The sequence below is a fragment of the Poromitra crassiceps genome, assembly GCF_964638095.1.
Source record: "Poromitra crassiceps genome assembly, chromosome: 15".
Taxonomy (NCBI): domain Eukaryota; kingdom Metazoa; phylum Chordata; class Actinopteri; order Beryciformes; family Melamphaidae; genus Poromitra; species Poromitra crassiceps.
In genome coordinates this window covers 40,392,563-40,405,591 of record NC_139634.1, presented here as the reverse complement: position 1 = coordinate 40,405,591, position 13,029 = coordinate 40,392,563, and the positions used below count along the sequence as shown (strand labels likewise).

Genomic DNA, 13,029 nt, shown 5'->3' with positions numbered 1-13,029 from the left:
ATACTGCTTCTTGATCACTGTTAAGTAAATCCACTTATTAAAAACTCTGGTGTTCTGCCAAAAAGTGATAACTGCAAACATGATAACTGCAAACAGTAATAATGTTCGCTAACGTTAACCGCAAAAACATCCGAGTGATGGTCCCCGCCCGTGGTGAAACACGGAACGTTTGGCTATGGTAAACAAAGTTACTGTCAGGGGTCCGTTAGTCAAAGTGGTCCGTCCGAGTAAAAAACATCTAACGTTACCATCTTTGCTTGCACATCTATATATAAATTGGCCATGAACGGAAAACAACTGCAATCAAATCTTGTTTATTTTACATCTGCTGAATATAGATTGCGTTAATATACATGGACGTCTGTGTTGCTGGCGATTCGCCAGACGCTGTTAACGTTAGATCGGCCATTTTTATAGGGGAGGGGGGTGGGGCGAGTACCCGGACAGCGGAAACGGTACTCGAGTACTCTCGTTACAAACGAGTACTCGAGTACCCGAGTACTCTCCCCCATCCCTACTACATAATTGAGAATCGATTCTAGATTCTGGAATCGTGGGATCGTGACCCCAGGAATCGGAATCGGAACGGATCGTGGCTTAGCCGGATCGGAGCACCCCTACCCATTAATATTTTTGTTTATAGCATTTTTTCCAGTGTGAATGCGTTGGTGTGATTTTAGGTTACCTGAGGTACTGAACCTGCTCCCACATTGGTCACAGCTGTAGGGTTTAACTCCAGTGTGAATGCGTTGGTGTTTTTGTAGGCTACCTAAGTCACTGAACCTGCTCTCACATTGGTCACAGCTGTAGGGTTTAACTCCAGTGTGAATGCGTTGGTGTATTCTTAGGGCACCTGACTGACGGAACCTGCTCCCACATTGGTCACAGCTGTAGGGTTTCTCTCCAGTGTGAATGCGTTGGTGTATTTTTAGGCTACCTGACTCAATGAACCTGCTCCCACATTGGTCACAGCTGTAGGGTTTAACTCCAGTGTGAATGCGTTGGTGTGTTTTTAGGCTATCTAACCGACTGAACCTGCTCCCACATTGGTCACAGCTGTAGGGTTTAACTCCAGTGTGAATGCGTTGGTGTGATTTTAGGTTACCTAAGTCACTGAACCTGCTCCCACATTGGTCACAGCTGTAGGGTTTAACTCCAGTGTGAATGCGTTGGTGTTTTTTTAGGTTACCTAAGTCACTGAACCTGCTCCCACATTGGTCACAGCTGTAGGGTTTAAATCCAGTGTGAATGCGTTGGTGTTTTTGTAGGCTACCTAAGTCACTGAACCTGCTCTCACATTGGTCACAGCTGTAGGGTTTAACTCCAGTGTGAATGCGTTGGTGTATTCTTAGGGCACCTGACTGACGGAACCTGCTCCCACATTGGTCACAGCTGTAGGGTTTCTCTCCAGTGTGAATGCGTTGGTGTATTTTTAGTTTGGCTAACTCATTGAACCTGCTCCCACATTGGTCACAGCTGTAGGGTTTAACTCCAGTGTGAATGCGTTGGTGAAGTTTTAGGCTACCTAACTGACTGAACCTGCTGCCACATTGGTCACAGCAGTAGGGTTTAACTCCAGTGTGAATGCGTTGGTGTATTTCTAGTGTAGCTAAGTCACGGAACCTGCTCCCACATTGGTCACAGCTGTAGGGTTTAACTCCAGTGTGAATTTGTTGGTGTTTTTTTAGGTAAGCTAACTGACTGAACCTGCTCCCACATTTGTCACAGCTGTAGGGTTTAACTCCAGTGTGAATGCGTTGGTGTCTTGTTAGGGTATATAACTCACTGAACCTGCTCCCACATTGGTCACAGCTGTAGGGTTTAACTCCAGAGTGAATGAGTTGGTGTGATTTTAGGTGAGCGAACAGACTGAATCTGCTCCCACATTGGTCACAGCTGTAGGGTTTCTCTCCAGTGTGAATGCGTTGGTGTGTTTTTAGGCTACCTGACTGACTGAACATGCTTCCACATTGGTCACAGCTGTAGGGTTTAACTCCAGTGTGAATGCGTTGATGTGTTCTTAGGTTACTTGACACACTGAAACAGCGCCCACACTCCTGACAGGAGTAAGGCTTCTCCCCTGAGTGAACTCTCTTATGTTGCTTTAATCCATTAGGTCTTTTGAACGTTTTGTCACACTGCTGACAGGAGTAAGGCTTCTCTCCTGAGTGAACTCTCTGATGTCGCTTCAAGTAGTCAAGTCTTATGAATGTTTTGTCACACTGATCACAGAGGTGACGTCTGGGTCCACTGGTGTCTCTCTGTTTCTATAAAAAGATAGAAAGACAGAATCAGGACAGATACACTGTGTGTGTGTGTGTGTGTGTGTGTGTGTATGTGTGTGTGTGTGTGTGTGTGTGTGTGTCAGTGGCGGCTGGTGACTTCAAAAACTGAGGAGGGAGGAAAACCAACCCACGGCGTCATGTTATTTTACACTAGTTACCTAGTAGGGCTGTGCCGATTCACTTATCTCCCGATTCGATACTATCACGATACTTGGGTGCTATTCTACGATTAATGCGATTCGATATTACGATTTATTGCGATTTTTGTTTCTTTTTTCTTTTTGTTTTTCAGTTTGTTTGCTTTTTTACTCTAGAACATGGGAAAAGTTGAATCATACACTTCTAGAGACTGTATTATTATATCATGAGTAGGGCTGGGCGATATAGTTAAAAAGTATATCGATATAACATCTTTCATATCAGTCGATATCGATAATTATTGATCATTTTAATTACCCGTTTTTATTAATAAACTAGAACGACTGCAACGCGGACTTATGCCTCCGCCATTAGTTCATTCTTGAGTCCAAATCACCATTTGAGGCAAATTGGAAGAAATTCCGTCAAGGCGCTCCTGTGATGTTGCGTTACAGAGCTTGGAAATTGGGTGTGTGAGGACACAGTGACCTTTGACCTTTGACCACCAAAATGTAATCAGTTCATCCTTGAGGCTAAGTGAACGTTTGAGGCAAATTCGAAGAAATTCCATCAAGACATTCCTGAGATATCGCGTTAACAAGCTTGAAAATGGCATTCGAGAGGTCACAGTGACCTTGACCTTTGACCACCAAAATCTAATCAGATCATCCTTGAGTCTAAGTCGATGTTTGAGGCAAATTTGATGAAATTCCGTGAAGGCGTTCCTCAGATATCGCGTTAACGAACATCGTACGGACGGACATACGTACGGACAACCCGGATCCATAATGCCTCCGGCCTGGGTATCGCCGGCGGAGGCATAAAAACATGAAGAAAAAGGTTGCATTTAGCCACTTTATTTTGAACCACCTTATTTTCAAGGCACACAGGTAGGTCTAATTTGTCAGACACAAACATACACACACGCATACATGCTCTGAGTGCAACTGCAAACAATAATTTACAGACATGGTGACGTTTTACTTTGTTGACAGCCTAGCGTTGCCAGCCTTCTAAAAGAACGTTTGGTAACGTGTATTTCAGGGTTGTAGGGTTAACGTTAGGTGAATCAGAGGTGTGGAAAAGCCTGGGTTTTGCTTTGACTTGCTCAACTACATAGATCTGTGATTCACGATTTGAGATTTTCTTGTAGTGCCTGTTCCTTTATAGCCCGTGTCTGTCTTTTTGCTGTCTCCTTCTCACATTCCTTTTGGTGCTCTTTTTTGCATCAATACATCACGCAAACGACGGTAGCATCAAAATCTAAATATACAGGAAACCAACACACACGGACCAATATTTACTATGGACATCAGAACATCCCACAACACACAAACTATCTGTAGTTAGGACACCGTACGACCACGCCGGCAATGTAATGGAGGAGGAGGATAAAAAACAAGAGGAACAGCCCATCCACAACGCTCTAAAAACCTGCCATTATCCAAACTGGGCCATAGAAAAGGGAAAACGGCAAGTTAAACAAAGACAACAGACCCGTACAGGAAAAAAGAAACAGGACAATAAAACAGAAAACATAGGCGCGGTCACACTGCCATACCTCAGAGGCATCACTGAGCGCATACAGAGAGCCATGAGCAAACGTCACATCAGCACACCAGTCAAACCACACATACAACTCAGACAACTACTAGTCACTAGTGGCTCATTTCCACCACATTTTACTGCCCTGCACAGCTCGTCACCACTCGGCTCTAATCGTTTCGGCCCGATGGACGTTTTGCTTCCACCACGGATCATCTGCCCCCACCCACCACCGCCCACAGCTGGTCGTCATAGCGACCGCATACTGTATCTGTCCTTCGCTTATAGCTGAAGTAGGCTATAACATAACGTTACAATTAAATCCATCCACAGAACTTTTAAACTGTTTATGAAATACTGGTGCCTCTAAATGACCTACAGTGTACATGGGCAAATGTGACAATCGGCCAGGAGAATGGATATCACTTTGTAGTTAGTCAAACTCACAGGCATGCGCTGCGCTGTGCGGGGACGGGAGAGGCGCAACAGAGTGAAGCCTGTACCCCGCGGCCTCTCACCAGGCAAGACCGCGGCTTCACCAAACACCCGCTGCGGCCTAGCGGAGCGCTGCAGCCTGCACTCAGCTACAGAGCTCCCTGAGCAGCGGACTTTTTTCTCTCTCAGACAATTGAACACCCGCCACGATTTTATTTCACCGGAGGCGAAGGCAGCAACACAAAAGACTGATCGAAATATACATAACAGAAGAGAAGGTAAGCCCACTAAACTGGTATGCAGCCGCCAGCATTGCATTGACAGTCAGTAGACAGAGTAAACACGATTCTGCCTGACCAATCAGTCGTCAACAATGTTTTCACGTCACCGTATGAACCCGGGTTCACAGAATAGAACCACGACGAGGCAGGTACGAAAAGTAGCACAACTCGACCCCAATACAACCAGGGCTGGGATCGTTTTTTTTAGAGTCGAGCGGAGCGGGATCGTGCTACTACCTGCGGTGGAAATGGGCCATAGTAGTCCACATTTTTTGAGTTCCGATCCGATTCCGATACCTGAGCTATTTTTTCTTGAATATACATTACAAACAAACATTTGGCCAATTGAATAAAAAGGAAAGAAAAATACAACTTACAAAAATCTGACAAAATGAAGTAAATACGGTATACAAGGCAAAGAAGGATAGCCTACTTGTTTGATTCTGCACTATTTAGACATTGCTGCTTTAGGTAAGGGCCCTCTGTAGCTTGCTCCTATCTATCGCATAACTAGGGTTGTGATGATAACCACATCACCGCATTTTTTTGTAGGCTATTTTATTATATAAAATATTACAGGCACAATGCCAAAAGCACTAGAGTAGCAAAGAGGGAAAGGGGACCTACTAATTAAATGATAAATAGTAGCCTAAACAACAAAGTATTAAAAACATTATACAGGATTGTTCATCTGAATTTACTGAATGAAATTATTTGAATGCGTTTACATACTGTAGGCATACCACACATCTCATATTTCCCGATAGCCTGTCTTACAGTAGTAGGCTATTGTAGCCTATACAAAGAATTATAAAAGCTCCTTCTAGTCAGTTCACGTAAAGAAAAAGTGGAGAAAAAGGCAAGACCTGCAGCCTGCACAATTTATGAACGCATCCACAGTAAAACAATCAGATGAATTATCGTTAGTTTAAGTGCATTAACTCCGTGGCTGTAACGTTATGGTGAGCCAGGCAGTCCAAAACTGCGCTTCTCCGCCTGTATTATATTTGAGGCACTTTCACTAACGTTACGTTAAGTGTTTAGCTTTCCATTCTGCTTATGTAAGTAACGTTATAACTTTTCAAAGTCATGGTTCACTGCCTGGTTCTGTCTGTCGAGAGTCAGTCTGTGTGTGTATACTGCTCCTCCGGCCTCCGTTCTGCCCCGCCCCTCCGCCTCCCGCACTGCTCAGAGTGACATGCTGCTGTTACAGGCTAGCGCGCGGCAAACTGTGGAATGGAATTTCTGGAACGGAGGCGTGTCTTATTAACTGTTCACCGCGAGTCATGGATCGGCTAGCACATGGCACGTGGATCGGCAAAATCCGATCCGTGAATTACGTCAGTATCGGCACCCGATACCGATATTGGATCGGGCCGATCCCTACCCGCAAGACAAAATCGATCCAAACAACAAATGCAACGTCATCTATGAAATACCATGTCAATCATGCAACAAATCGTACATAGGAGAAACAGGACGGTCATTCATCACCCGCAGCACCAAAAGGAATGTGAGAAGGAGACAGCAAAAAGACAGAAAGAAAATCTCAAATCGCCAATCACAGATCACTGCAAAAGGGAGAACCACATTATGGACTGGGATATGGCCAAAGTCATCCGCACCCAGGACAACAAACACCAGCGCTGGATTATGGAGGCAGTGGAGATCAGAAAGCGGGCACAAATGACGATGAACCGGGACGAGGGGGCTTACATGCTTTCCACCACCTGGAGCAGCGTTCTCAAACGGCGAAATGACAGCGAGGGGCGTGATCGTCCTGTCAAATCTGACAGGACGATCACGCCTCTGTAAACAACATCAGCTGTTTAAGACACGTCACACACCATCTAGTGACACCTCTGATGAAGACACGTCACACACCATCTAGTGACACCTCTGATGAAGACACGTCACACACCATCTAGTGACACCTCTGAAGAAGACACGTCACACACCATCTAGTGACACCTCTGATGAAGACACGTCACACACCATCTAGTGACACCTCTGAAGAAGACACGTCACACACCATCTAGTGACACCTCTGATGAAGACACGTCACACACCATCTAGTGACACCTCTGATGAAGACACGTCACACACCATCTAGTGACACCTCTGAAGAAGACACGTCACACACCATCTAGTGACACCTCTGATGAAGACACGTCACACACCATCTAGTGACACCTCTGATGAAGACACGTCACACACCATCTAGTGACACCTCTGAAGAAGACACGTCACACACCATCTAGTGACACCTCTGATGAAGACACCTCACACACCACCTAGTGACACCTCTGATGAAGACACGTCACACACCATCTAGTGACACCTCTGAAGAAGACACGTCACACACCATCTAGTGACACCTCTGATGAAGACACGTCACACACCATCTAGTGACACCTCTGATGAAGACACGTCACACACCATCTAGTGACACCTCTGAAGAAGACACGTCACACACCATCTAGTGACACCTCTGAAGAAGACACGTCACACACCATCTAGTGACACCTCTGATGAAGACACGTCACACACCATCTAGTGACACCTCTGATGAAGACACGTCACACACCATCTAGTGACACCTCTGAAGAAGACACGTCACACACCATCTAGTGACACCTCTGATGAAGACACGTCACACACCATCTAGTGACACCTCTGAAGAAGACACGTCACACACCATCTAGTGACACCTCTGAAGAAGACACGTCACACACCATCTAGTGACACCTCTGATGAAGACACGTCACACACCATCTAGTGACACCTCTGAAGAAGACACGTCACACACCATCTAGTGACACCTCTGAAGAAGACACGTCACACACCATCTAGTGACACCTCTGATGAAGACACGTCACACACCATCTAGTGACACCTCTGAAGAAGACACGTCACACACCATCTAGTGACACCTCTGAAGAAGACACGTCACACACCATCTAGTGACACCTCTGATGAAGACACGTCACACACACCATCTAGTGACACCTCTGATGAAGACACGTCACACACACCATCTAGTGACACCTCTGATGAAGACACGTCACACACCATCTAGTGACACCTCTGATGAAGACACGTCACACAGCATCTAGTGACACCTCTGATGAAGACACGTCACACACACCATCTAGTGACACCTCTGATGAAGACACGTCACACACACCATCTAGTGACACCTCTGATGAAGACACGTCACACACCATCTAGTGACACCTCTGATGAAGACACGTCACACACACCATCTAGTGACACCTCTGATGAAGACACGTCACACACCATCTAGTGACACCTCTGAAGAAGACACGTCACACACCATCTAGTGACACCTCTGATGAAGACACGTCACACACCATCTAGTGACACCTCTGATGAAGACACGTCACACACACCATCTAGTGACACCTCTGATGAAGACACGTCACACACACCATCTAGTGACACCTCTGATGAAGACACGTCACACACCATCTAGTGACACCTCTGATGAAGACACGTCACACACACCATCTAGTGACACCTCTGATGAAGACACGTCACACACCATCTAGTGACACCTCTGAAGAAGACACGTCACACACCATCTAGTGACACCTCTGATGAAGACACGTCACACACCATCTAGTGACACCTCTGATGAAGACACGTCACACACCATCTAGTGACACCTCTGATGAAGACACGTCACACACCATCTAGTGACACCTCTGATGAAGACACGTCACACACCATCTAGTGACACCTCTGATGAAGACACGTCACACACCATCTAGTGACACCTCTGATGAGACGGAAGTGTTGCCGTCGAAACATGTCAGGTAGGAATGATAACCTGTGTCTGATATAGAAGAACATCTAACGATCTAAGTAAAGTATAGACATTATGAACCTTTTTGGATGATTGACTTAACTAAAAATATGTCACAGGCTTATGTAGGGCTGGAGGGCGACGGCGCTGGGGACCGCGCACTGTTGGTTGGGCGAGTAAAAGCCTTGCCTGCCTGAAAATGCGGTAGGCTACATTTCTCCATATCAGTTTTATATACCCATCAAGACTCCGCCCAAGCAGAAGACAAAGTCATAAGCTGTGTGCTCAATAGATGACACAATGAGTTATTCCTGTAAACAAAACGTGCGCTGTTGTGAGGACCAAAATAAATGAATACAGTATACATTAGATTTTCTTTGTTGTGAAGCTGCATGAAACGTGCTCTCGCACTTTTGGTGAAAATATACATAAAGAAAGCAAGATATTCAGTCAATTCTTATCAAGAATTGTAGATAAGAGTCTCTCTCATTAGTAACTTGAGTAGCCTCCTGCATCGTGAGAGGCTGATTCCTGTTGTTTTTTTACTGTTTTCTCCTGCTGAAAACTCAGGTGAGTTCCTTTGTCCACCTGCAATTAGTTCACCTCGTTAACTAACATGAGGGTGATGAGTGTGTGAACATTAGGTGTTAAGATCACATACTATTACAAAAACCAATCAGAGTGATGTAAAAGTATTGTAAAATGTTTACATAATTGTATCTGGCTTATTCTGTGTCATTTGTGTTTTGCTGAGCAGAGCAAAAGCTCTATTTAGTAGCTTACTGTGTTCAGCATGTGTTTTCCTGAAGTAAAAATTTAATTTAATTCATCATATTCTTAAAAAGGACTAGTCTACAGTTGTACTGTATGTTACAGTTCATTATATTTTTTAAGATAGAAATCCTGTAAGGGATAGATATAATTTATTTCAATCCATCATTTGATTTTGTCTATGTAAATTACTGCCTCTAGTCCGACTTCAAACGTTATGAGTACAGTGTAACGTTTGTTGTAGTGTCTCATATAATGGGTTAAAAGGTCTAACTGTCTTTTATTGAGAAAATAAACGTGAATAAGGTACCGTATAGACCGTTTCCATGGAATTGTCAGCCCTGTCTAGAAGTCCTGACAGTCTTGTTCTACTGTACTAGCAAACACTGCAACAGGAAGGGGGCTGGGCTTCAATTTAGAATGTTTTTTGTTGTCAAGTTAAAACTGTCTCTACAGAAAAGAAATAGAAATGATTCTAATTGATTTGATCTATTCTGTGCTGCTACGTGCAGATTGGTTTTTGATCCTGGATTTAGTCTGGTTCCACCATGCTGACTTCCATGGTGAGCCTGTCCCAGTGAGCCACATTCCACAGAGGGAACGTTTGGATGCTGTGTGTGTGTGTGTGTGTGTGTGTGTGTGTGTGTGTGTGTGTGTGTGTGTGTGTGTGTGTGGAACATCAGTGACACAACAGTGATGTTTTTCTCCTCACCTCTTCTGAAGAATTCATCTTGACAGTGTTCCTCTCCTCTGCCAGATGTCTCTTCCAGCCAATCAGCTCTGAGAAACAGAGATAGATGAAGACAGGGAACACCCACAAAATCAATAATAATACTAATAAGAAGAATGTAGCTGCAAGCAGTGATTGTAGGATCCAAGCAGTTCTCTGGAGACTAAAACCTAGTGAAGAAATATTAAGGTGTCATTAATGTGAATGGAAAACAGGAAAAGTGTTCTTATATAATTCATTTACTTAAGATTTAGTTAAAACACTAGAGGGCACTGGACTCAGTAGAGTGACCTCTGCCAACCTTTCTACAAAGTTTTGTGATGAAAGACAGTCTCACCGGCGTTCCTGCCGGCAATCCCGCGGGTGTCATAGGGGTAATAAAACATTGGGGGGAAAAACACATTTTGGACAGGTTTTTCTCTTGGGATCATCAAAATCTTTATTTTAGACGTCCTATGGAGCCAAAAATCCAGAATAGAAACAAAATAAGGGGGGTGTGTGTGGACCCCTCCGAGGTGCCCTACTAATAAGTTAGAGCACTATCATGGTATAATATAGAACCTGAATCGACGGATATTGGTTTGATGTGCAGAAGACGGTCATACATGAAAATATTTGCTGGGATATTCTACAAAAATACTGTTTCTGGATCCATTTCCATGACACAATGGAGCCAAGGGGACAGGAGTGATGTGTAAACATAAGGAATAGTTTTCAGGTACAGCTGTAGCGATGCATCTAATATACCGTAAATTCCGGACTATAAGTCGCGGCTTTTTTCCCGTTTTTTGGGCTTTTTTGGCCCCTGCGGCTTATATAACGGTGTGGCTTATCTATGGATTTTTTTCAGAAAAAAAAAAAAAAAAAACTGAATTCTCTCTTCTTTAGCACTCTTTCTAACTATAAATCCACTTACTGTTTTAATTTCCTCTCTTGCCCTCTTTTCACCACACTGTATGACACTGTATGACACTGTGTGCACTGTAAAAAAAAAAACCCATTAAAACACCCGCGGCTTATAGTCCGGTGCGGCTTATATATGTAAAAAACAGTCAACTTTGCAGGTGCGGCTTATACTCCGGTGCGGCTTATAGTGCGGAATTTACGGTAATATCTATGGCTGTAGTGGACTCTATCGCTCAAAGACTGAAAGCTGGAAGGTTACCTTTGTTTGGCTTTTGCACTCTGGCAGTTGTTTGTTTAGCTCTTTTCTTCACAACATCCGTGTTTCCTTGTGGTGTGGTCGTGGCGTTCCTTTTGGCATCAGTGTTTGCTCGTGGTTTAGATGTTTTTGTTGGATCATCCGTGGTGAACTTTCTAGTTTTCCGATGCGTTCCTCTCTTCTTGTTTGACTTAGTCTCTGAGTTTAAGATGGACCAATCAGAATAACTCAAGTCATCTTTAGGTTCCCACTGTGTGTCAGAGTCACAGATGCTCAGGTCCTCCTCTTCACTGTTGTCCAGCTGAGACATTGGTAGATGAAGAGCATTACGTATGGTCTGCTCAGATAGTCTGCTCAAGACGACCACTGCCTTTTTCACTCCATTCAGAGAACTAGAAGCCTCCTCCTTTTGTGGCTTTTTGCCTTTATCTGTATCCTGAGTCTTGCTGTCCAGTCGATGTGATGGAGCAGTAGGTCTGTTAGGAGTCAGAGAGCTGCAGACCTGAGTCTCAGGGAGAACAGCCTCATATGGGGTTTGAGCCATATTACCTACAAAAACAAAAAAAAAGTTTATTTGAAAGTTAATTCACGCATTTTGTTACAGGTCTCGGACTGAGATCCCAAATAAACAGATAACGTCCCTGTATAAACAGGATAAAGAGTGAGACACGGACAAGGTGCTGCGTTTACTTGCAGCTCCGCTCATCAGAATTTATTTTAGATTGTGCAAAATATATTTTTTCTTTCTCTTTGTATTTTGTTTCCATATTTCAATGTTACTGTAACAATTCACATTTTCATAATATCCAAAAATATAATCAAACAGGCTATAGTCACAATCTTCTTCACCTTCAAAATAAAACAAACATTTTCCATGTTCCATTTCCTGAGTTCAATCAGTGTACTAAGCATGAATAAATCCTCATTCAGTCTATTAACTGAGCTAATGTTTCATTTACCACTACATTCCTACATTAGGCTACTAAGAAATACAGAATTTCTAGGTTTTAACCTCTAGTGCAAAATAAATAAACGAAATTAAAAATACTAGCAATACATTTCTACTATGGCTGTACCATTATGTATGAGCTGACTTGCAAAACATAACTTTTAACAGTGCTTATAATTTCAAACTAATATCAAAACATATTCACTAAAACAGTTGTGTTCCCAAAACAATCATGCTTGACCAAAACTGAAATCTGCTGGAGCCCAAAACCTAAAGACCTATTTGGATTTTACCCTGTTTTGTAATGAAAAGTTTACAGCCGGCGCCATTTTGGATCACCCACAATACAAACAAAAACGTTTTTCTACTTGTTCACAAAACCATCTAAATGCAGTCATTACACTTGCAAAATCGTTCTACTACTTAGTTTAACTGTTAAGCAACGTGTATGTGCAGTTGTATAAGTGTTAATACTTCACCAACCTGTATAAACAGGAGAAAGAGTGAGACAGGACAAGGTGCTGTGTTTACTTGCAGCTCCGCTCATCAGAATGAGGAAGCCAACGACCTCTGCTTGTAAAGAACAAAGACGGTCCGTCCGAGAAGCGCAGAATCTCACACTGCCCCCTGTTGGCAACACTGAAAACTCAAAAGTGAATTAAACCCTGTCATTTCACTAACAGGCTATAGATGACCCTTATGGCCGATTTTAGAATATTCCCCCAACAGAAATAACACTGCTGAACGCAACATGCAAGATACCTGCTGAATAAGTGTTCAAATGTTCATGTCATTCTGGCCAATACTCCACTTCTGTTATAACATTTCAGTCTATGGAATAGTATAATCTTTATGACTAAAAGGCTAAAAGTAATCTCATGCGTAGGCATTTCTTGCAGCCTTA

General features: G+C 43.5%; 1 protein-coding gene across 1 annotated transcript; it reads right to left on the bottom strand.

The window, feature by feature from the left end:
• Positions 1 to 365: 365 nt before the first annotated feature.
• Positions 366 to 11,718, bottom strand: LOC310790696 (uncharacterized protein). The gene is made up of 3 exons (XM_083652430.1): positions 11,180 to 11,718; positions 9,997 to 10,064; positions 366 to 2,267 (listed from the first exon to the last, which is right to left on the bottom strand). Exons 1-3 carry the CDS (start codon positions 11,484 to 11,486, stop codon positions 618 to 620), a joined length of 2,025 nt encoding a protein of 674 aa, XP_083508556.1. The 5' UTR covers positions 11,487 to 11,718; the 3' UTR covers positions 366 to 617.
• Between the last annotated feature and the right edge of the window lie 1,311 nt (positions 11,719 to 13,029).